We start from the raw sequence: 27,307 nt of genomic DNA on the forward strand, positions 1-27,307 counted from the left end.
GAACGTATCCTGCCACAGATGCCGCTATTTAGCATTAAATGCTAAAAAACTAAACTCTGACTACCTTATCAGAGCTTCCCCCACGCTATACTTCACACATATTGCATAAATATATGAAAGTAATAAAAACAGTTCATTATTCATATAAAACTTTTTATAACCAGAATATAATTCAACATTCCAACAAAGAACTTTAATTTGTCTTACAAAACAATATCTATTATTTTGCTCGACTTCATACATCAGCCTTCCAAAAATTAGTAGCTACCGCCGCATTTTATATGAAAACTTTTAACTCAATATCCACGTAATGTTCGTACATAGCACGCGCATATAAAATAAACAAATTCGTGCGAAGTTGAAATAATATGTAAGATAACGCGCGGTTTACTCGAAATTGCCGTTAAGTACGTAGAAGGGGGTGGGTAGGAGCTTAGTGGCTTTGAGAGACAAGTTTCGTGCGATTCTTTCTGTTTGTATTAGATATTTGCAAGCTGATTAAGTGATTTGTAGGAACTTTTACTGAGTGTTTTCTGTATGTGAATGTGTTGATGGAAGTATTGGCTAAAAAATAGGACTCTAGATTAAAAACATAGTAATAGATAGGTGGAAATAATAATACACTAATATTTTTTATATGGAGGAGGATTTTTATTTTTAAAAAAAAATGTTTTATCATTATCTTTACGAATTAAGAAAAATTATTTACCGATCATTTTTTATATGAAATTAATGTAAATTATCAAGTAACAATTTTTTTTATATAAGGTGCTCCGCAAATCTCCGCAAAATGATATAGCCAATGTCATATATTTATTTTTATAAAACTCTGATACTATCTACTAGAATGCGCCATTTTCAATATTTGTATGCAGCCCGTTTAAGTTATTGAACGTAAAGCAATTACGCGCGCTGTAGCTTTGTAAGTACCACGTGGGCGCCAACGTCGACTGCGCCCGTATAGCTAATATAATAAAAGAGATTGTTCTGCTCTTTGATTGTGAAACATTTTATTTTTATATAAAAAATCATTGAAATAATAACCATAATAACGCGGATCGCTTATTATTTTATATTCTAAACTAGCTTTTACTTGCGGTCAATGAAAATGAAACGATAAATGGGATATTATAAAGTTTTCTAAACATTGATTAACCTAATCAAAAATAGCCAAAAGTTTCTAAGGTTAGCGTTTTCAATCAAATAAACACTCCAGTTTTGTTATATTAAATATAGATATAAAATACTTAAATCCAGGAAAGGGAGACCAGTCGTTGGCGGGCGCAAAAGTGTGCGACTGAAACTGCCGAGTTTATACTTTTCATATAAAAAGTATAAACTCTGCAGTTTCACTTCTTAATTTGGATTAAATACGATTAAAATTATGTAAGCTCTTTTGAAATGGCAAAACACAGCTAAATAAATATCAGTCAGGTGGTACAATTGTCCAGTTCCCGAAAGAGTTTTCACTGAGCATCATAAATGTGGTACAAGGATAATATTGTTATGTAAAAATAGGATACAATTGCATTTGATTGTTAAATTGTAACGGTTGTGGGTTCGAGTCTTATTCAGGAGAACTTATTATTTGGATTCCGTTGCTCCGGTAACAAGACAAAGTCTGGCGTTGATTTCCACCACTCAACTAATGATACGAATTGAATAAAATATACTGGATAGCCAGTGGCTAGAATGTGTCATACTGGTACAATTCTTAATTCTTAGTTATTTCTATTCGACTACGCGGACGAAGCCGCAGGTATAACCTAGTTATTATATAATATTACATGCTATAGCAATTGGTTGAGACCGAGTAAAGTATATTTGATTAGGGTCACCGCCCCAGTCCCACATGTGCTCATATTTATTTGTTTTATGAAATCTATTTCAAATGGCCCAGACGGTTCTGGCTTTTAGTACTTCAAGCTTTATACAATTGCATGATTACTTAATAAATAAGATCGAGTGAGCATACAATATTTGCAAATATGAGGGCGGAGGGTTGAGTACCTTTGAGTTTTTTTTTTTCATTTAGGTGTAAGTGTCTTGGCGCAGTGGCACGGTGTCTAGTTGTTAAGAAACGGTTGTGAGTTCGATATCTACTCGGGGGAGTGAATTAGTTTCATTTAACTCTCTCTCTGGTAACTGATCTGGTAAAGGATTCATCCACTCTATAGACAACAACTAACTCTTTTTCTATAAAAACTGTATAATTAAAAAAAACATAACCTAGAAAAGAAAAACCCATCAAATTACTTTAAAATTCGAGCCACTTCTCCTTAAGTATTTACGGGCGGCAGTGTCGCGATAATAGGTCTCGTAAAATGAAATAAATAATTAGACTCGTGGCAAATTCATGAATTACTAATTTGGTGCTAGACTTTACAGAGAGAGTGGCCTCTGTTCGGTGTTGTTTGGAATTCATTGGTTTTTATATTAAAAGATTTGTAGGATTTTTTTATAAGCTGTTGCTATTAGTTATGTGATAAATTTATCAGATATATATTATTTAAATATAACGTCGTTGCGTAGCAACGCAGCGTTTGACTGTAATCGTGACGGCTGTGGGTTCAATTTTCACTCGGGGATAAGTATTAATTTTCAGTTCTCTGCTAACCAGATAAAAGTCGGCATTGAAGTTTGTTACTAAACACGTCATATCTCAAAAAATTGGTGAAAAGTATGGAACAGAGAGATCAGACATTAGGTTCCCTCTTCTTGCCTCTTTTAAAATAAGAAATATCAAAAAACAATAAATAGTATACATAAGGGAAAAAGGTAGCTATAAAAGTATGACCGTGCCACCTACATTCCTTTTACAAATTGGAAACGAAAACACGATGCTATTACAGAAATAAAAGCCACCTTCCTTCCTTTTCTTACTTGATCAAATTTTTACCAGAAAACAGATAAACGACGTGACCGTGACACAGACAGGGTCCGACTTTAAATGTGATAGTTGTGGATTCGATGCCCAGACACCCACATTTATATTCAAAGTCGTATTTAACTGTGGTTTCGCCCGAGTCGTCAAATGGAAATAACTAATAGTTTTTATCACACTGGCAGAAGTAGATTACATCGATATGGTTTATTACAACCCTTAGCCAACCTCAATAAATGAACTATTTAACACGATTTTACATTTTATAATTCAATTAAATAATAATATTAATATAGATAGTACAGATCTTCTGAAACCTCAAGAAACGCAATATCTCTTATTTTTTTTATGAAAAACAGAGTGTCTCAACACTATTATCAGCATAAAGTACTATAAATCAACCAGGAGATGCGTGAAGATAACCACATAGATAAATAACATAATAACAACACATCTGTTCCAACCGCTTGTTAGGTTACAACGATTACATATGGCCACGTCGTGTCGGCCTAATGTATGCTGAATACGTTGTTTGAATATTAATTTAGCTAAATATTTTGTAAATTTTTGTACAATAACATTTTTTACATTACCTACTAGGGAACTTGAAGGACGCCAAATTGTAGGCAATGAACCTGATGACTTTTGGTTAAAGATTTTTAGACATAAAAATGATTTTTTTTAAGTTAAATAAGTAAAAAAAACATCAAAAAATGTGTGTAAATAAAATAAAAAGCATAAGTAGGTACATTTTGTAGTTAAGAATGCTACGAGTAAATGCCATCATGGCCTATTGGGACAGCGTCTGTTGGTAAACGTGGGCTTGATGTCCACTCGGGGCAATAAATTACTTTCATTTCTCTTGCTTAGCTAGATAAATATACTGTTTTGGCATTAACGGTTTCGGTCTTAGATTTAGGTGGTAAGTGGAGACGGAATATCTTGCATTTGTCTACCTAGGTTAGGTTAGGTTTTGCGTTACAAAGCCTAGATCTGAAATAATATTTCTACTACTAAAAGCTATTAGCCAGTATGTTAAATAAAAGATTTTATTATAGATAATACGAAGTCTTTGAATGCATAAAGATAGTAATCTTGATTGAGAGTTTCTCATTTTGGTTACTATTTTTATTTCTTTTAATGTAATTGTGTTTGGATAGTGAAATTTTGTAAAAATCCCTAAATATAAAGTACTAACACCGTAACTAATTTGTAACGTGTGGCTTCGTGTCAAACCGCTTGGTCTGTTTTAGAGTCACTTTTATAGATAAATTTATTTCCCTCATTCTATTTTCTTTATAATTAATTAAGTAAATATAAATAACGATCCAAAACAAAAGATTACAGCACCCAATTTGAAACTTACACTGAAAAATGACTGAAACGAGTGTGTATCATCCCTTAGCTGCCTTACTCACCCTTGTTTAATCACGGCAGGGTTGAATTTTGACACGCTGTTTATTCACCAAAGCTATGGCATCGCTCGAAACGCGAAATGCGGTTACGAGTTTGCCTAATCAGAAATGGTTAGAAATTCTTATTATATTTGTATAACTAATATCTATTAAAATATTTTAATTAATGGTTAGTTATCGAAATTTTGTACATAAAATTTAATTTTATAAGACGGAATATATTTCTTAATTTTATTTAACTTTGAAAAATTTAGAATTTAGAAATTATCACTCATGATTTTGTTTGCGTGGACTTGGATGTAAAATAAAATACCTCTGCTCCTCCAATTCCCGTAGGATTTTGGGAAAATCTCTCTCAGTGATCCCGTATAAGTGCGCGAGAGTTGGAAGTCGAAAGCTAGGTAAAAGCTAAATTTCAACTTTCTAATCTAAGTCTAGTAGTTTCGTCTCTGTGTATTATCGCTCGCTTATTTTTTGTTTAATATATTTAAAGAAAATTGGTTGGTTATTTTAGTATGTCTATCATATTGTTATACATAAAATAAATATTTACTTAAATCTTTATGAATTTTATTTCATTTTACTAACAAAGGTGCAAGCGGCAAACGTGATTTGTCCATTTATAGGTTACCAAATAACCACATCTATCAATCAGTAAGAGCTCCATAAAAATCTGTTCAGCTATTCCGGAGGCAATCGCGGACAAAAGAGACAAAAAAATATAACTTGTTCGTATTTTGGTATCGTGTAAATGATTATATATAATTGAAAAAAAAAACGGTTATTTACCGATAATTTTTATTCCAAGTATTAATTCTGTTTTCGATACGTTTCCAAAATAATCATTAATTAGTGACCGGAATGATCAGCATTTCATTTGCGTAAACTACGCTGTGTAAAATCCTATTGTTTCTGATGTTCGGGACATTTTATTAGTAAAATTTCAACGTTTTGCACCACGTAGGTTTGTCTCGCAAATACAGTAACGAAAGTGTTTTGTAATATATAGGACTCATGTTTTTAAAAATTAAAAATTTAATCGAAATGAACTTGAGTGTACATTCAATACTTACAAATAAAACGCTCATCAAAACGCCATTATAAGCGATTCAAATATTACAAATTCCAACAATCAAATTGGAATTAACTGAACCTAATAAAAATATTTTAATTGCATACATTTTAATTAAATACTATACTAATCATCACTCTCAACTTTATATGCGTGGGTTTAAGATTTGAAGTGAAAAGCGAGTCTTAACACATTTTTTATGTATGAATATGTAGTTTAAAATTATGAGATAACAGATAACAAACAATAAAAAAAATACAGTCGTATTGATAACCTCCTTTTCTTACAGAAGTCGGTTAAAAACTAGATAAAAAAACAACTAGTAAAATATTCTCGGGGATATAAGTAATATGAGCCTACACTCGAGAGACTTAGGAGAATTTTCCAAAGAGTTCCACAATTTAGGTTATGGCTCTTTCACATCAGCTATTGAGCTGATGTGCTGAAAGACGTAACGTAGACGTAAGACGTAAGACGTAACGTGACCATACCATATGGTCATTGGACCATATGGTATGACCATACATTAGCTAACGTGACCACGTTAGCTAAATGTAACTGCCAACTTTAATGATAATATTAGATTTTATTACGTAGATACACAATAACAAGTCGACCTGATATAATATCAAAATGAACTTTTAAATCGTCAAGTATATACACCTTCTGAATTAACCTGGGAACCTGACCTGATATGTGTGTTCAATAATAAAACCTTGTTGAAAAGCTAAAAAGGTTAACTGTAAAATTTAAAGACCTCTTATTAAGAACAGACCAAAAAATCAAAGAGCAACGAATGTAAGTTTAATTCACCCTTTGTGCGGTTTTCATCAATTTCCGCTGAATTTTTCGAGCACTGCCTCCTTTTGTTTAAAGTAAATTAAAGAGTCAATTGCAGAACCGCAGTATTGATTGCTAAGTACACTCTTGTTATAAAATCGGAACATAAATTTGTTCTAATATTTTTTATAGTTTCAAGTTATTAAACTTTGAGAATTTTCTATGAGAAATATTTAAATCATTTAAGTTAGACATACATATAAATTTTGCAATTTTATGTGGAATATATGGGTAGATTCGAATCCGACTGCAAACTTTAGAGTTATAGGTTCCATTATGTATTCAGTGGAATTATCTTATTTTCATTTCTTCGCTACGGTAAGGAGACACGGTGTTAAGTTTCACCATATGACATCCTAGTGTAAACATTCAGTTCTCCACGTTAGGCCTCATCAGCCTATTCAAATATATGAGGGAGAAGTACAACATTAAATCAAGACTGAATCTAAACTTACAACTATACGTATGTATTAATAGAAGTTACACAAATTATAACAGCAAGATAAGCTCAGAATCTCTAATTATTATCTAAACGACAACAGAGAGCTGCCTCATGAATAATTTAATTGGCATGCAGTCCACGGGTTAACGGGCGGCGTACGTCACACCACACCGTGGACAAAGTACACTGAAAATAAATTAATCCATTGCCCTTATATAAGTAAATTTGTTTTGACTTTACATTTCTTTTTACAACTGCATATGTTGTTTTTGTATAGCAGTAGGTAACGGAAATATGATAAGACAGATTGTAGACATCGCGTGTTGAGAGGTGGCACTGAATGCCACCCATAGCCGGTAGGAGTGTAGTGTAGTTTATCACTTCTTGTGTGGAGTGTTTCCATTTGATCACTATTCAGACGACCGCATATTCATTTTTCACGCCCTATCCCACACATAGCAGAGTGGGTAGAGGGTACCTGGAGACCTAATGGTAAACACCCTGAAAACTTTATTACCTTTGACACATAAAGCCTTGCCCAATAAAATCTACATTTAAATAAAAGTAAGCGACAAAATATATAATATAATATAAGGGTTAAAATTTAATAATTCGTAACGGGTCCAAATTAGGTAATAATTAATTAAACGACATTAATTTGCTTTTGAGAAGGTTGCGTTGCGCCTTTTGGGATCGTTTGAGAATATTTCGCGGATATCGTTGACCTGGTCCCTCTGGACGGTACTTATTTAATATAAATTTACATGGTTTTTTGGAATTATTTCTGGAGTTAATAAAAACATCGTTTTATTTTCGATTTCCATTCGGGACGTGCATTATTTTTAATTTCTAGCAACAAGGTTTAAATAAATAAGTAAACACTCTATAATGTCAATGTCTTACAAAAGTAGACGGTGGGTGGGGAACGGAGTGTCATAACATTTTCATTGTGTCTAGTCTGCTTCATAGAAGACAGCGTGAAGCTACAAAAGTGTGTCTTGTTTTTAGCTTTACGCTATATTCCATACATAGCAGGGTAGGCAGAGGTATCCTGAAAATTTAAGGTTTACATTTCGTTCTCATTAAGATATTTCCATTCCCCATTTTCCCCCAAATTTTTTAAGTAATTTTGGATTTAACGTTTTGAGTGGCGGAACATAACAAAATAAATCTTATTAAATTTCGTAAACTAAAACAGTATGATAACGAGACAATACTATATTAACATTCAATCAAGTTAAATCCAGGGCAATATCTAAACAGTATATACACATAATCAATAAAAATGTCAACCGGCAAACGGTTAAAAATAAGCACAGAGCTACAGTTTGCGTCGATCTTCAACCAATTGCCGAGAAGTGCCGCCCCGCGGGAAATCTTCTCTTATAGACGAAATAGCATTTTGAAAACTGACTTATAGTACTTTCCCTTTGAACGCAAAGCAGCGAAGTAATTAGCGTGCGAGTATTTGTAGCCTGTTGTTTGCGTTGTAACAGTATGTAACTTGGATATAGTGTTAAGACACTATTTCCCAAATTTTCAACCGATTCTCGAGACATTGCGTCGTGAAACTCGACGCCGCGCTTTGCGTTATTGCCAGTAGCTAGAGCCCTTAGGCGAGATCTAAGAGCGCGTTAAGGCGGGAATTCAAATCCCGTTACTATTATTTTTTTCTAAAATGTTTTATAAAATGTTTATATTATACTCACATACGTTACATTAAATTAATCAAGGCCAATATTCTAACCAAAGTATTACTTTATTAATTTTTCCAATAATTATAATCTCACTGTAATCTGCTAACAGCACAGAGAACTTAGTGTTGCTGTCCACCCAATTATGGAGACATTACGTGTTTCGGATGTCAACGCCGCTTTGACTTGTTCCTAGACTACGGAAATTAAAATAATTGATTTCTCCAAGTGAAAATCGAACCCACAATCCTCACGTTTACAAAGGAGAGCTTCAATTAATGATTACAATTTAGTAAATTACCCACTATTTATTACAGCTCATAGCGACATTTGAAAGTAGCAGAACGATCAATCTCGTGTGATATTTCATAGTAATAGGGGCGCAGGTGTGCGGAGGAGTAGTCCGAGTTGTGAAAGAGACGCTGTTGGCAGATCGTGACCATTTCTAACTGGGAAAATGCATGTAGTTCAAATTATATCTAAGTTAACTATGATATATTTGCTATATGAGTTGTGATATATTTAAATTATTTCAAAACGCGGCGTTGAGTTCCACTACTCAACATGCAGTGCTTCGGAAAAACACCGAGTAATGGGGAACGAATATGTCTTAATGGAAACGGAATGTCTCAACACTAGGTTACACTAGGTCCCCAGGTTCCCTCTATCTACTGAAGCTATAACGAAATAGGTTGATGTGAATCTAAAATATAATGTAATTTTCTTATCTGGAAACCTCCCTAATGTGAGGTTACGACAATTTTATTAAGACAATTTGGTCTTTCCTGAAATTTAATATAATTCGGTGTCTTAGAAGATTTTTTTCTTGAGTTCTCGCAACAGATTTTGAACAGGGATCGATTCCCACTCGAGGAAATTAAATTTTAATAATTTTCATTTGAGACCGCCACCGTTAAATTCCACCATTCCTTACGCCTCCAGAATTTGGCAGAAAATGAGGAACGAAATTGTCTTAACGGATACGGAACGGGAACGGATTGACTTAATAATGGATTCTCTGGTTTCCGCTGACAACCCTGCTATGTACAGGATACAGCGTGAAGCTAAAAAAAATGATATGCTCATTTTTTTATGTACATATAAAAGCACCTCTCTTTATCTATGTACAGATCAGAAAATTTAATAGATTATTAATAGTATAATAATAGCTTAAAAATGGTTTTGTATTATAGACTACTTTATCTCAACAAGCTACGTATCCCGCGGGAATGCAGATGAAAGTTTAATGGGAATTCTATTACTATGCGAAAAGGATAAATGAGTGGCTTATAATTAGAAAATATTTTTTTTATTATATGTACATTTTTAGTTTCACAAATCAAACAGTATTACGAGTATATAATGAATGGAAATAAAAGTAGTAGTAGTTAAAGTGATAGAGAAAATGTACCTAGTGGATTTTTTCAATCTCCTTTTCTTTTCGTCACAAGTGTGGCACAGTGGGGCAGCTTATGGCTGTAAGCGCTCTGTAGATCTGTCTACATTTCTCTGGTCTGATAAATATAACGCGGCGTTGAGTTCCGCCACTCAACATGCAATGTCTAGAAAATTCAGCGGAAAATTGGGAACGGAGTGTTTGAAACTAGGTTTTCCCTAACTATCCTGTTGTGCACAAAAAAGCGTAAAGCTGATTTTTTCTGAGGCACTGTATGCTACAGTGAAAATCTAAAAACACGAACAGAAGAGTTAATGACTTTTCTCTATTGTTTCCTGTCCTCCATCCTTTACCAATATCCAACTCTGTACTCTATACATTTTCTATAAAAACGCCTTTATATTCGAAACCACTCGTAACTTACGCCGAAACACTCGCTCGAGATTAGAAAGATACAGTGCCGGCACTTTATATTTTTTTGTCGAGGAAATTTGCAGCTCGAAATACCGATATAGTACTCTTGTCTCCATTTTTCGTCCGAATAAACGAGGGGTAACTTTTTACATTTAAAATGCATATGCTGGAAGTCGAATACCTACTGAATTTTAGAAGCGTGTTTTCTTTGTTCGTTGCAATTTTAGAATAATATAGCTACTTTGGTGTGTTCATATTATTTTTTTATTATTGGATATGAATGCATGGCAATGTTTAATTTTTAAAGCTATAGAGATATGAAGTTATTATAGTGCAGTAGGACAGTACTAACTATAATCTGTGTCATTGTAGATTCGATCCTTACTCACGAATGTGCTATCTATTTAAATAATTCTTCAGATCCAATAAGATAAAGCGTGGCTGCGCTCCGCTACTTAGAATGCAATTGCTTTAAGTTAAACAGAAAGTAGACAACGGTGCGTTTTAATACGAGGTTGTTTCTTGTTCTACGCGGTAGCTGTATAAAACTTAAAAAATATACTAAATATAACCTTGTAAGTGCCAAGATGCTGTACAACGCACGGCAGGCTGGCGTCGCGGCCCAGCGCTACCGTCACATTGGGTATCGGCTCCGCAAACCTCGGCTCCTCCGTTAGTACTGTAACAATGAAAATAATTGAATGTATTAGAAATAATGGAATAAAAAATTATGGAAAAAAAGTATTAGTCCTTATCCTTTAAAATACTTTATTAATTTTCTACGTTAAAGGAAGATAAAATTTGCTTTTTACACTATTTCGAAATTGCGAATAGTTTTAGAGAAAAACGCATTTAATTGTTGACACATCACGCCGTTGACACCTCAGCTGTATCGAGTCCTGTTTTACTTATCCCTTACTCTCAGCATATTTATTTATTACTGTGTTTCATTTTAATAAGTACTTTAGAAGTTGTTACAATATCAAAAAATCCTTGCTGCGAAACGGCTCGCCACTCTCCATGCGTCCGCCGCACCCGCCTGCCTTACACGCATCGGTGGTTCAGTGGTAGAAGGCACGCGGGCGGCCCGGGTTCGATTCCTGGCCGATGCATTCTATTTAATTCTCCTCACAGGCAGCCACGTAGTGCTTGCTTTTCATGAGGGACAGAGTGCCCTCTTCCATACCCAACCGGTGTCGCTGTTTTAACAGCATTAACCACAAGCTTGAAAAAAAAACCCGCCTGCCTCTATAGCAAAGAAGATTTAGATGCGTTTCACGTATTGGATAATTTCATATTTCATATTTTTTGTAGTAGTTATTATTAGGTAGGTTTTTGTCTATAATTTTTTCCGTTTAAAAATAGTCATTTAAATATATTTTAATAAGTAGTTGAAAAGATTAGTAGCACAGATTTAAAATTACGGTACCTACTAAAAAATCCTTGCTGTGTAAAACAATTGGAAAATCCTTATTGAAACTACGAAAATACGGGTTGCATTAGGGTTTAATTAATTTTCACATTATCTTAAGTGCTTTGCAAACATACATTATATGAATAATCCAATAAAGCGGGCGAAGCCGCAAGAGGGTCGCTAGTACTAAATAAATACATAATTATCATGCCTCCATTCACGGTGAATACAGATATAAAATGTACATTTTAATAGAAAAAAGCAATAGCACGAACGCATTGCAGTAAACTTAAAATTTAAAACACACTTTAGCTGCACAATTTTGCTTAATTTCGTATTTTTTTCTATCAATGGTATAAATGAGAGACGTTATTTATGTATACTATTTTATTAGTTCCTTTCTTCAAGGATGAATTTTGCAAATTTTGCATTTTTCCCCACTTTACTGAGTGACCTAGCACTAGAGTCCCTCTGCCTACCCTGCCATATTATGAGGAATAAGAATTAAGCGTAAAGCTAAAAAATCTGCGTGAGTATTATTTTTAAAATTTAAAATGTATTATATAGTATAATACATTTTAAAATTTTCTAACTATCCGCCGTAATAGCCGTGCTATCCGGAGAAACAGTAAAAATATTTTCTATTATCATATATTATATAGTTTGATTAGACCACGCTAGGGAAAATATTTGGAGTTAGGCTTTAAACTAATTATAAGAACGTCGACAATGAAATCGACAATTACTTATTACTAGATGTTTACGTTGTTAATGAATCATTTTCAATCTTTTCCACTCACACCACTGCGCTATAACAGCCTCAAATTTAATTTAAAAATGTAATATTACAAGGTTTTTCGTAACAATAATCCAAGTTGACAGGCGAGACATTCTTCATTAAGTTCGGATAGGCCGATAATAAGCGCTTTGTAAGAGATAGGTATAGATAGGACCCACTGTTAATGATCGCAGTTTTCCGTACGGAAATTAAACAATGAAAAATTAAGTGCCCGCCTCTCCTGATCCCGGATAAATCTCAACTTTGATTACTTTAATCTTAATAACTTTGTTAAAACAGATACTTAATTATGTATGGACTTGTACAAGTTGATTCCTTGTATTCCCTATAGATCGCGTAGCTGATAAAGCTAGTTCATAATATTATATACATTAAAGAAAGTAACTATTATCTGTTTTTCTAGTCTCATGCATTTTTCATACTACGGTCGGTAACCTAATAACTTAATAAGTAAAGGAACCTCAGAGATTCCCTCTGTCTACTATGTGTTAGGACTTACCTAATGTTAGGACACTTCATTACCATTAAAACTCTTTCGTCCCCCATAGAAATTCTGAAGTCATTGCGTATTGAGTTGTGTAATTAAACGCCGCGCTTTGCCTCATTAACACAGCAGCACCACAAATGAAAATATTAAATATTTCATTTGTTCGAGTGGTAAATGAACTTATAACTTGTCACGTTTGTAGGAGCACTCCTACGCCACGACTGCCATCAAGTCGAGCAAGATAAGCAGAGAAATCTTAGTACAAATACCACAGCCTAGTATTTTATAACGGCAAACACAAAATTTGAGCACAAAATAAGCTATTTAGGTGTAGCTTTTAAACTTTTATGAACACGCTGTAGTTATCAAATTTAATTGGCGCACCGCAGCTATCACGTTGTAGCTTGGTTTGATAAAATTTCACATACAAAAGTTCTAAACAAAGCATTCTTGTGCACATTGAAGTATCGATGTGCGGAGGAATGCTTTTTGCTCGTGATCAAATAACATTATAACTCCACCTCATATTAAAATGACAAAATTCTATAGGCATATATTATATGTATAACTTTTGTTACGGTTTTACACAGCGCATACGAGAGCAAGCGGAACCGGGGAAAATAGTGGTAAGACACTAAGACACTTCGATTGCCCGCTTTCCGCCGAATTCTTGAGACATTGCCCGTTGATTGGCGGAGCTCAAAGCCACACTTTTTCTCTTTACCAGAGCGGAGATATCATAATATTAAATAGGTATTTCACTCCCCCGCATACGAATTGAACCCACAACCTAGTCAATTTATTTGCTTAACAGTATTTAACATAAAATTCACGTGACAACATCATTCATATTTATCTTCATCATACGCTACGTAATGTCGCAAAATGGGGAACGGGACATCTTAGCACTAGAGGGAACCCATCTGCGTACCCTGCGAGAATATGCGGGATGCTGCTGCTGAATCTAAATCATTTATAGAGTGTAAAGCTAATAACATATTTATTTTCACTTTATTATTACTCGTATATACAATAAGCAGGCAGACTTGTATTCGAAACAGAATGGTATCTCAGAACTAACTAACACACTAGCGACAATAGAAGAAATATTAAATTTTCTCGCATACGCTGTAGTGTTAAACAAAGCGAAGTTTACAAGAAATATAGAAAGCTACGAAGTTATAAACTAACTTAACTAAACTGAACTACAGTCAAATTGATTGACACCACATCTAACACAGATGTATCAAAGACATGATATGAAGTAAGATTTAATTACCGAAGTTGGTACCCTTTAAATATTGTCTTCATCAAGATCTCGCCCGAAGACTTTGAGCCGTTTTATTTGAAAAGTTTCAATGTAATTTGGAAAAGTTAGTTAGCCCATTAACAGTTACATTTATGATCGTCAGCTCACGTCGGTGCGCGGGTTGGCGGGTCGGGGGGTGTCGGTCTCTAGATTATTGTTTGTCTCAAAATATTTCATTTTGAAGCTCAGTTTCGGTGTCTTCTCGAATGTGAGAGTCAAATTTAGCTTATGTCTTAAATAGATTTATTTACTTAATTCTTTCGACATAGAGTTATGATTAAAATTAACTATTTTTACTGCTAAGCAAATGATACACAAAATTATATCTATTTATATGCCGTAAGAGGCCTTCGTCAAGTATGTAAACGTGACAGGTTGTGAGTTTGATCCCCACTCGAGGAAATGAAATATTATCTCAAAATTTCTTTTATATTATATACAAGCGGCCTGCCCACGGCTTCGCCCGAGGATTTATGTTGTACTAAAGTATGAGAATGTTTAAAAGTCCTCCTGACGAAATTAATGTTTAATTCAACAGTATGTTTTATGCGTTATCAAGATACTTTAGTACCTACTAATAGTTTGTTGACAATATATAGCGTTACATGTGTCTGTTTCTACTATCTCAAATATGAACTTCTTAAAAACTTAAATACTTATATCTTTTGACAGAGTGAAGCGATTACAATGAAATAAAAACTAAAACCTTCTCTGAGTTACTTATAATTTTCATGTATAAACGTTGCTTAAATTTGTTATGTACTTTTTACGTGATTTATGCTCATATAAACAGACAAACAGACAAACCTACAAACAGACAAACTGACAAAAATTCCTAAAATGCTGGAAATGGATTTTGTTAGTTATCCTTTAACACCCTGGCAATTTTTTTTTAAATATTTGCAATGTACAGAAATGACTTTTCTTTTAGATTTAATATAAGTATAGATAAAAATAAACAAAAAATAAAAAAAAACCTAAAAATTGTTCATGAAGTTTAATATTGTCGTACGGGTTGTCTCGCCCGTACGGCTTGGAGTGTGGCGTGAGACAAGGGGGTTTGACTTCGCCAACTCTTTTTAACATTTATGTGAATGAATTGATAGCTGAACTCAGCAGCACCAGAGTTGGCTGTCATATAGAAGATGTATGTTTTAACAATATTAGCTATGCTGACGATATGGTGCTGCTGAGTGCATCTGTCTGTGGCATAAGAAAATTAGTATCTTTATGTGAGTCGTATGCTAAGTCACATGGACTAATGTATAATGTAAATAAGAGTCAAATAATGATGTTCAATGTCAGAGGCAAGTGTAGGAGAGAACTACCACCAGTTTTTCTAAATAATTGTAGCTTAGGTAGGGTGGATAGTTTTAAATATCTTGGCCACTACTTGACCTCTGATTTAAAAGACGATACTGATATTGAACGGGAGCGGAGAGCGTTGTCGGTGAGGGCGAATATGCTTGCTCGTAGGTTTGCACGTAGTTCACCCAATGTTAAAATAACATTATTTAGAGCATTTTGTACATCTTTTTACACGTGCAGCCTGTGGGCAGGATATACCCAAAAATCTTATAGCGCTCTCCGCATTCAGTACAATAACGCGTTCAGGGTGCTGTTGAGGCTACCTCGATACTGCAGTGCCTCAGGCATGTTCGCGTGTTGACTGTTTTTACGCCCTCATGAGAAAAAGATGCGGGTCTCTGGTGCGTAGGGTACGGGGTAGTGCCAACAAAATACTAAACATGACATCCAGTAGACTGGATTGTATATACATGAATCATTGCTGTTCCGTTGCGAACGGGACGGTGCAGCGATGATACATGTGTATTGTAACATTTGTTTAAAATATAATTATAATTGTAACTAACCTAGTCTGTAAGAAATATTGTTTACTAACCATAATGAGTCTCTGGTCACTTAAATAAATGAAGTATATTATTATTATGTTTTTTATTTTAATTTCTCAGCTTTTAACTGGCAAAGAACCATAAAAACGGGCATGCGCCAAGTAATTATGGAGTGCAGTGTGTTCAATTTTGTGTGTTAATATTATTTTCCTCTATCTGCAAGAACTTCCTCACCATCCTACACGTATTTAAAATAGCAGCTTTTTGTAGGGTGTATATTATACTGTCTTCTAAGTCTATTATCTTTAAATAATGGTGAATGGCTTTTGGTACGACGCCAGTGGTGGATATAACAATTGGGACGACGTAGACTTTGTTTTGTTTCCAAATACGAGTGACTTCTTCTTTAAGATCTGCATATTTATAATTTTTTTCAATTATTGTTTTTTGAATGTTGTGAGTATTAGGAACTGCGACGTCTATCAGGTAAACAGTTTTATTAATTTTATCTTTTAGTGTTATATCTGGTCTATTGAAGTGTATGGTTTTGTCAGTGAGTATTGCGCGATCATAATATATTTTATGGGAGGTATTCTCCAGAACAGATTGGGGGGTATATTTATAATAAGGGATATTTGTGTCTTGTATAAGTTTGTGTTTGTGTGCTAAGATTTGATGTATTATATTTACTAGTTGATTATGTCGATGAGTGATTTTATTTTATTTTATTTTTATATTTATAATCATTTTGGACTATTGATTTATGTATGTCACTTGACTGAGCTTTTGTATAAAAAAAATTTGATAAATTATGTAATTGTTTCTGCCATAAATGTTTTATATCTATTAGACCTCTTCCTCCATGTTTTCGTTTTATAGTTAATCTTTCAATTGCGGATTTAGGATGTAGATTGTTGTGTTTAGTGAGTGTAGTGCGTGTTAAGCGTTCTATTTGTTCGATATTACTATTTGACCATTTTACGATTCCAAATGTGTAGGTTAAAATTGGTATTGCGTATGTATTTAAGGCTTTTATTAGACAGTTTACTTGATAGTTGACTTTTACAAATGGCGTTAATTCTCTTTTTATATTCATTCGTTATTGTTTCTTTGATAGCTGTGTGGTTTAATCCTTTCAGTTGCTGAAGTCCTAGGTATTTATAAAATTCGTTGGGTTCCATTGCAGTAATTTTATCTATTTCATTAATCACGTAATCGCCGGGCCGGATTACGGTGGAGTCTATGATAAGTTGTTCCCTACATCCCACGTGGCCCCGCCTACAGCCTTTTTGTTCTTCTGCTATAATGTTGTTGTTCTCCTATATGTTTATTAATTTTCTGTGTAATAAGTGAAGTGATAATTTTATATAAAGTAGGTAAACACGTAATTGGCCGATATTGAGACGGTTGTGTAGAGAAATTGTTTTTGGGTAGCATATAAGTTATTCCGGTAGCTAAAAATTCGGGTATGTTTTGTTGTCCAGAGATGATTTCTGATATATTCTTAGCTAATGAACTATGAAGGAAAGTAAGTTTTTTAAACCAAAAGTTATGAATTTTATCTATTCCTGGTGATTTCCAATTATGTAACTTATCTGTAATTTCTTTAATATCTTCTTTTACTATTTTATTGTAATCCATAACTTCTAGGTCACGCCATCTTTGTTCTTCCTTTGTTATCCAATCTGCTTGATTATTATGATATGTTTGCTCTTCCCAAATACCTGACCAATATTTTTCTAGTTCTTCTTTAGTTGGTGTTTCTACTTTATCTTGAATCAAATTTTGTGGTTTAAGTAAATTTCTATAGAATTGTTTTTCATTTCTGACAAATGTATTATTTTGAGCTTTTCGCTCTTGCGCTTTATTATACCTCTTTAATCTATGTGACTTAAGTGCTAATTTCTGCTTTAAAGTATCTAAAACTTCTTCCGGTCTTTTATTATTCTTTTCATGTTTTGTATGTACCTTTGTAGTTTTTAGTAAAAATTCTACTCTTTCTATTATTTTTTTAGATCTATTATTATTGATGAATTGTGTTAATTTTCCTATATCTGCTCTCAGTTTTTGTATATCCTTTTCTAATCTATATTGCCAGGCTGGTTTATATTTGTTGCTTTTACTATTAATTCTTGAGTGTCCTGTAATTTTGTAGTTCAATTCTTCTGTTATAGTTAGCGCAGTGCAGTATATTAATGTATGTAGGTCTATAAGTTTTGTATCTGGAGAAATGTATTCTATAAGAATATTTTCATTAAATAAGTTCGAAAGTTGATAAAGTTTGCGACAGTATCTGAGCTTTGGTAGTTTTGGTCTCATCTTTGGATCCATGCCTGCGTATAAGGTCAAATTAGTACGGAATTTGTCTATTATGATGCGTATGTATTCTTCATTAGGTGGTTGCACATTTACAAAGCCTTCAATGTCGTTCTCTAATAGCTGTGTTATCGTTTCAGTTTGTGTAAAACTATGAGAAGTTTGTGTTTGTTGGCTATTTGCGTTATATTGAAATGTGGTTGGCGAGGAAGTTCTTGTTTGTATATATGTGTGATTTGATATTTCTGTAATATTTACATTATTTGTTTCTTCTTCCTGTAGTTGTATCCTTACTTCTTCTTTTAATCGATTCAGTATTTCTTGAGATAGTAATTTATTTCTTTCTATTGTTCTTCTTTGATCTGAAATTCTTTGTTCTGATACTTTAATTTGGGGGTAATTTAGTAAGAATTGTTAGTGTAATTTTTTTCTGTATGATAAATAGGTATCTTTGCTCCATTGCATACGCACTCTAGGTTTACCAGCTTTGGTGGACGCGGGTAAAAAGGCATTTGCCTCCTGCGCAACATCCAAAAGCGGTGTAGGTGAACCTCTACTACAGACCGAAGATGTTGGTGATGAATGTACCGAAGGGTTATACGATGCGGTACTCGGACTGTACGGTTCACTTGGGCTATTGACTCTACTTGTGTATGTGTGTAAGTGTTCGGCTGTCGATTCTTCGGGTTGTAAATCCCCGGTGGGAGCCCGCCTGTTCAGCTCCTCACCACTGACGGTCCGTATGCTGAAACACCCAGCGTCAGCTCCAGGTGCGCCCGGACGATTGCCCTCGGGAAGCGGCCCTCTCAGTTTCTTTCTTAATCTGGTCTCCATATTTGATGGGTTACCATCGCCACGTTGGCCACGCCAGTAATTTATTCATCGTGTGTCCGCCCCCTACGTGATCAGGTGGTCGATCAGGACGTGTGGTTGGATTTTAGGGGGCTTATTATTATTATTATTATTATTATTATTATTATAATATATAAAAAAAAAATCTTGAAAAAAATCTTGATCTGTGATCAATTTATAAGTACATCATACCTTGGCATATAATAGTAATGATCTGTATGAGGCTGATAGCAAAACTCCTGAACGGTCCGCGTTTCCCGCTCATGGTGACATCTGGTCTTCTCACTTACAGAGGTCCCATCGAATCATGTCTTCATGTGAGTTCATCTGTAACAATATAGAAGAGATATTATTATAAAAAATCTTGTTGTATGTCACTTTTCTTTTCCGCATATTGGCTTATTTTCCGTTTGGCGACAACCTAGTCCCAATTTTACGATTGATGTCCTGAATTCCATAGTAAAAAACATAAGAACCGGAGGGCACGCATGAAGAGGTGATGACAGTGGACAAGGCGAAAAAGATATGCGGAGATCTTAGCGTTTGGAGCTCCGTACTCTCTACCTACGCCGCTAGGGACTTGAAGCTAAAATAAAATCCCGAATTTGGTAGTAAAGTTGGCGACGGAGAGTTCTATCACTCAACACACAAACCGACATTATGTGTTAAATGTGTGTTATGTGTCAAGTGAATTCATGTCACAGTGGGAAATTGAAAATAATTTTAAATATTAAGATCTATATTTACTATTACCCACCCACACCCATCACGTATATTGAAATATTTCTCAACTTCACTGCTACTGCTACAAGTAATATAACACTGAATAAATTTCCCAGCAGTTACTTCATATTAATAATCCCCAAATTCTCTCGACTGTCCTTCCTAATATAATAATAATCGTTATTTAGATACGAGCACAAGATGCTACTAATGTTCTAATTTCGTAATTAGCTTCGGCAAATGAATTTATGGAGCTCTATACCAGTCTGTTGGAATCCACTTCAAGGACTCGATGTAGGTGCAAATAGAAAATAATACATTTATATACGCGGTGGCGCAGCTGCACGAGCATCAGTGCGTCCCACTGCTGTGGGTTCTATTCCCTCTCGGTAAATGAACTATTTATTATTGTCATTTATTTGCTTTGGTAATAAGGTAAAGCGCGGCATTGAATTCCCTAACTCAACAGGTACAGTCTGGATAATTTGGTGGAAAGTGGAAAATGTAAATGTTTTAATGAGTATCTTCTAATAGATTCCCAAGTTCCCTTTGCCTCCCTGTCATGTAGGGGTACACTGTGAAACAAAAAAAATGTTTTCACTCAATTTTGTAGGATTGAGTGTGTGGTTTGGTAAAAATCGCTCCATTGTCCATATTTTTTAGAAATAAACCTACTGAGTAATTGAAAAAGCAAAATGCATTTACATAGTCAAGAACTTTGTGGTACCTTCATTAATTTTGAACAAAGAAATTGACTGTATCTCGATTTTAAAAACTGTCTATACAAACAAAAAGACAATTCCTTTACAACGTCCATAGTAACAACAAAAGTTGTTCCGCTTCAGCCCAGTTATGACACTAACAAGTGAATACCAGGCAGGAGGCAGTCAATTTGCGGCACCGATTGGCCTCCGACCGCCAGAACTCGGTACAAAGACTTGTTAAGTAGCCTCAAACGATTCATCAGAACCCGCGACGGACGACGGCACAAAGCCGTGTTAGATGGTGCAAGTGGAGAAATGTCAATAATGAATATGTGCTTTATCTTCTTTTTTATATTATGTGTGACTGTCGTTGCGCAGGGGTACTAGCGTGTGACTGCGCGTGCCATTTAACAGTAGTAGAAGAATTTGAATGTAGCGGGATTTGAACCCGCGTTTTTTTTAATCGTCTAGGAATTATGACCACTAAACCATACGTTCTTATCAAATTACATTAAAATTTACATATACTTGAAACAACTTTTTTATGTTATACCTGAGAGATGCTGCGTTTAAAACCTGTTACATTATTTTTTATACGTTTCTATAAAATGTATTTTTCTTTCCATAAATTTCGTAAATATTTCCGAATGCAAATAAAACACGTAGTCATTTTCCTAACACCCACAAAAATCCACAAAATGTATATAGCCACAATAAAACACACATATACATAGCGAAAGCTTAGTCTAAAAGCTTAATAAATAAAGCAAGCTTTTGAAACACGCTAGCTTCTATCACTTAACGAAGAATACGTCCAAAGGCGACCACTCTCCGTGCCTTGAAACTTGATTTACCCCAAGATCAAATTCAATTGTGTCAAACGAGAAATTGACTAAAAATTCAACTGTAGCCACTGTGATTTTATTTAAATTTACAGCTGTTGGGGATGTGAATGTTTTTTTTGGATTTTTTTTAATAACTCTGCTAATCCCAATGGTAAATGTATATTATATTTAAAAATGTATATAATATTTTCAATATTTTAGGACCTATACCGCAGTGTCTCGAATATTAATATAGCTTCATATTCCAGACACTGCGTGTTGAGAGACGTAACTCAATGCCACCTTTAGTCTGTTTACGCTGGGATATGATAATTATTCTAACATACCTAATTCCCTCAATTGGGGACTGCCCCATTATCCTCTTGCTTACAGTCACACACTACAGCTTAAGGCCAGCTTAAATTAGTAGAATATCGCGCTTACTAAATAAAAACATGTGTGAACGTAAAAGGACATTCATTTATATCAATTTTTAATAGAAATCAAATGGTGAAATGAAATTTCATATCATTAAAAATTAATTTCTTCTATGTAATGCTTAATGGTCTCAATTAAAACATTTTAAAAATACAACGCTGCAGGTAACGCTTATAAATAAATCTATTTACATAAAAGCTTGCAACTCACTAATTTTACAATATTTAAACGCCAAATAGACGAGCGAAATGGCTTAATTACTTGAAAAAACAAATTTAAACTTAAACGTGGGATATTAGAGTATAGAGTGTTACGCAAAAAGCAATCCTTTTTTTATAACAATAAAGCTCAATGTCGTGTAAGTATTAAAGAAACGGGAGTTCCCAACGTGGACTTTTAACAAAATGGGTCTTTTCGGAGCTACTTAAACTCAAAAAGTCCAAAAAAGGCCGAAAGTATAACAGTATAAAGATGAATTAGAGCCGGACATCGTCCGCCTCGGGGCGAGCCACGGCGGCCGTCCATTTACAATTCTATTACGCAGCACCACGTTTCCATTTCCTTTGCGGATCTGGAACAAATGGGTAAATTTTACAAAATATTAGCAAAAAAAAATTGTTTTTATCGTCGACGATATCGTTGTTTGTTCAATGCTCGGAATTATATTAGATCTGATGTTCAACATTGGCCCGGCCGCCACCGCCGGCGGAATTGTCAATGTTTCTGGATAATTCGGGCTTTGTGTTGGGCGGCCGTTTACTTTGCTATATGGAATAATAAATCGTCGGTTTTTCTGTGAACAAATAAACAAACCGTCCGTGAGACGTTGTTTGTAATTTATGTTTATCTTGCAAGAGATTGTGGGTTTAGTATAAAGTGGTTTGAAGTGGAAAATTTGTGGAAGTTCTAAAGGAAATATCAAAATAAACTAGAGTTCCTACAAAAGTTTTTTATAAAAAAACATACCTATATTTTGAGACCTATATCCTGAATAATTTTCTTTTATCAAAAAAATATTATTTTTTAAGGTAGGTAATATACAAGCCCTCTAGCTCGCCGTAGCTCGATGATAAGTTACGGCTTAATCTTACTTTTAGTCTATTATAAGTGAGTTGTAAGTAAGCAAAAATCCTACTCATACGAACGAAGTTGCGAACTCTGAGAGTTTCAAATATTTTCAATATTCAAACTATAAATGTTGAATTTTTGTACAGTCCTCCACATTATTTACATAAGAGTTTCGACGCTCAGCATCGAGTGTACTTCTGTAATTGTGATATAAAGTTGTGTGATATTCAAGTTTCAAGATGTGATTCAAGATCCTTCAGAAAAGCACTCATTTCCAGTCTATTATAAACGCATACATAACGAAACATTGTAGCTGATATTTACTACGCCGCAACTCGCGCGAAGCAAGGTAGGCAAAGGGAATCTAGTGTCTAGGCACTCCGTTCCTTAGTTTCGCCCAAATTCGTTATCACGTGTTGAACGACGAAACTCAACAATGCATTTTGTCATGTTAGCAGATCGAAACCAACAACCGAAATTGGTAAAAAAAATCACTTGCAGTGAATTTTCAATTTGCAATTGTATATAAAATATATATATATTTTGCGCTAAATGCAAATATTATTAAAAAATATGACGATTTCAGGGTTCCGTATCTAAACAAAATGCAATCTTTTGTTTATCTGTCCATCTTATAATTTCAAGAGATTTTTTTAAGATCCGGGTCCTTCAGGGAGACTGTATCCTGTATATCATACATCGTACCATCGGCAAGACCGACTCGCACTTGCCCGAAGTTTTATTATTTGACTAAAAATCCACAAATCCAATTCAAAATAATGACACAACCAGACACTTAACTACGAATCAGAGTTAGTCATCCAAATATAGAATAGAATAGCTGTAAGTTATAATAAACTGGTAAACTTTAGTTCGGCTCACTTTAATGAATCAAATGATTCCTTGTCACTTCCGGGTAACGAGCGGTCGCGGTCGCGGTCAATACACCTCGGTGATTTGTTGGTAAGTTCAAGTTTCAATTTGACGTTAGGAATGACAGCGTATAAATAATTAAATATTATGCAAATATAAGTGATTTTAGCTTGTATTTTATATAATTTGATAAAGATAAGGGTAGTTATTTATAACAATTTTAAAATGTTTTTTTCTTTTTTTCCAAAAAGTAAGGGTAGTAATTATTTCAACCCGAAGAGTTGTGACAGGGGCGTAGAACAAAAACGCAATATGCTGTGGGTTCAATTCCCAGTCCCGGAAATTAAATATTTAATATTATCATGCCCTCGCTTTGGTAACAAGGTAAAGCTGATTTGACGTTGAGTTGACTCAACACGCAAAGCCTCCAGAATTGGGTGGAAAGTGGGAAACGGAAATATTTTAATGAGAATGGAGTGTCTCAGGTGCTATGTGTGGAATACAGCGTGGAGCTAAAAAATATATATTCCTCAAAAAACAGTCAAAGGGAACTAGTGTTAACACAACGAGTTCTTATTTTCTGCTCTAATGTTCCGGAATAATGCTTAAAGTTGTTTACTATACGGATTGACGGAGTCAACGTCTCATTTTTTCCATCATAAGGTTAAGACTAAAAGAGTATTTTGATGCACCCGAATTGGGAATGAATTCTACTTAAATAATAATAATTGCTTAAAAAAATCAAATCTACAGTCTTCAACATCTAATCAGCAAGTTACGATTACCATATTTTGAAAATTATCTATCGAATGGGTCGCTGGCACATAAAAAAGGAGAAGACGCCCTAACCCGTGCCATAATTTAAAATTACTTTCCAAATCGGGCCTCGCATATCGCCTTTCAATTTTTTTGGCAATATATGAAACGCTCTAAGGCTATAATGCTATTAGAGTGAAAATCTCAACCTTAGGAGGGTAATAAGAAGCGTGACTATGGACAATTTTACCTCATCTTCCCATATTAAACGTTTTAGAGCTGTTTAAATGGGTCTTGCAGATATGTAATGGATATATTTTTTATTATATGGTCTGGTTTTTCTCAAGTTCTCAATTAACTTAAGTCAACTGGTGGTAAATTGTTTGACGTTCAAAAAAATCAAGCATGTAACTTCTTATTTTGAATAAAATTATTTGAATTTTATTTTTGACTTCGACTGTAGCAGGGTAGGCAGAGGATACTTAGTGTTAAGAGAATCCGTTCTAACATATGCTTATCCCCAGTAGGAAACGTATGAAGAGGTTAGACGAGGCGAACGTAGAGACTTGGGGTATCTGCCCAACCCACTAGGGATAAAGCCTGAAGATAAAAAAAAAACGGTTTAGTGCAAGTCGGACTCGCGCCCACAGAGGTTTCCGTACTAATTCCAGGTCAAAGTACTATAAGCAAAAAATAAAACACAAATTTAAGTTTAGGTTTTGGGTATATGCACTCATTGTGTATGAAATTACTACTAATATAAGTTTGTAATGATTTTTTTCTGGAAATATCTATAAATTTTCACTTTTAGGTTTTTTTATTAGTTGTCTCATTTATTTCACTTCATGCCAAATTTCATAATACAAAATGCAGCAAAATCGATGCATAAATGCTCGTATCTTTTTATTGCGTTGACTTAGAAGCTGGATTTTATCGTGCTTCAAGGAACCATAGACTGGACTATTTAGTATTAACTTCAGCTTGATACCTCCACACGATGTTGAGATAAACGGTGTTGACAGACTGACAACACAGTAATCTTATAAGGGATCCGTTTTTACCTTTGGAGGTACAGTACCCTCAAAAACATACATACCTCAATAACAACGAAATAGCGTAACTATATAGTAGAAGAATTTAAATTTTAAAAGTTGTGTATCTAAAGTTTTGTCTAACACTTGTACTCCATCATACCCAGTACTTCCCACGTTAAAACTTTCTCCCGGCAACGTCAGACGCAACGTCCGAAAACGGAATGATATATACGAGGTTGTCCTCAACTCGACGCGTTTTTATTGCCGCTATGTGTATAGCTTGTAGAAAAATTACTTGAGACTTCTTTTATTTAGAAGAAGGATGGGGCGATAATTTTTTATGTTCCCAAATGACGGCTCTATTTGCAACGTAATTGCTTTGGCGGAGTGTGTGTGAATGTTATTTTATGTTCGTGTGTGTTTTTTTATGAGTATGAAGTTTAAATTGAGTTTTTGCTTTTTGTGGAATGTGTAAGAAGAGAGAGGAGGGATATATCATTTCTTTCTCCACTTTATTTTATTTTGATGTTAATTCTTCTTCTTCGTGTCATATCATTGGATGCCCAAATTGTGGTTTGCCAATGTTTAGCCACACTAATTGTATTATCCGTTGCCTTAGTCCGATCGACAAATGAGCAAGCAGACAGACAGTCTGGGCAGGAAAGGAAGTGTGCCATTGTTTGTGGGTTGCTTGATCCTCCAGAGCATATCTCCATTTTAGGAGATTTTCTTTGCCGACGAAGATCGGCCAACTTGGCTACTTCATCGATCCGATGTTAATAAGAATATCTTAGTAATATCTTAATATACACATCTAATATATTAAGGTCGGACGTTGCGCAGGGGCACATATGTGTGATTGTAAACGCAATTGGTTGAAGGTTCGATCTCCGCTGGAGGAAATTAAATATTTATTTAACTTTACATTTTCATTTCTTCGCTCCCGGGTCGAGGCAAAGCTCGGCGTTGAGTTCCGCCACTCAACAGATACTCTCTGCCTACCCTGCTGTGTGTGGGATACAGTGTGAAGGTGCCCCTGCGCCACGACTGGCCTCTAAATAATTATATTTTAATTATTAAATCCTTTCCCTTAATTTCTTTTTATATGCTTACGAAATAACCATCTTCCTCTAAACGTGCCGACGAGTGATTATTTGTTATGGCCACCCCATCGAATGTCTCTATTTACAACGTAATTGCGGGACGGTGTAATCACGTTTGCAAAGTATAACCACTTTGTTTACTTTTGATCTGCTCTGCCCTTTTTTTCGTCTTTTCTACTCGCAATTCCTTCCGTAATAAGATTGTTCAATTTTTCACTAGCCGTTGCGTTTGTCAATTCTTTTGTTTTTGTAATTGAAAACGGTTGGTTTTGAATTGTTATTTTAACTTAAATGGATTAATTATGTACATATTATATGCTTATATTTTTTAAAGCCTCAAGTCGCAATATGGGGATACAGATCCCCATATTGCAAAGTAGGCATGAGAAACCTGGTGATAAGTGACACTGTTCTCAGTCTTCTCCTTGATGAGAGGGAATTGGGGAGGGGTACTAAATTGCATGATAGGGTATTTCAATCTAAAAATTAAAATACGTTCAAAATCAGATTTGCTATTTTAATATGATAATAGGTATATGAAATTACAAATTGTGCGGCCTCACACTGACAAAGGAGTATCATCACAATGACGTGGCA

The 27,307-nt window shown here is 34.5% G+C and overlaps 1 protein-coding gene across 4 annotated transcripts in view; it reads right to left on the minus strand.

Moving 5' to 3' along the window:
- The window catches only part of LOC146532370 (lachesin-like), a 69,603-nt gene that overhangs the window by 29,705 nt on the left and 12,591 nt on the right, over positions 1-27,307 (minus strand). For all 4 annotated transcript variants that reach the window (XM_085196413.1, XM_085196410.1, XM_085196414.1 and 1 more), the window contains exons 2-3: positions 19,380-19,514; positions 10,730-10,836 (exon numbers count right to left, since the gene is read on the minus strand). In XM_085196413.1, the coding sequence (XP_085052539.1) occupies positions 10,730-10,836; positions 19,380-19,452 (180 nt within the window). In that variant the 5' untranslated portion in view covers positions 19,453-19,514. The remainder of the gene's footprint in view (positions 1-10,729; positions 10,837-19,379; positions 19,515-27,307) is intronic.

Source organism: Heliconius melpomene, chromosome 13, assembly GCF_056956725.1.
Source record: "Heliconius melpomene rosina isolate 202511_hmr_F chromosome 13, ASM5695672v1, whole genome shotgun sequence".
Lineage (NCBI taxonomy): Eukaryota > Metazoa > Arthropoda > Insecta > Lepidoptera > Nymphalidae > Heliconius > Heliconius melpomene.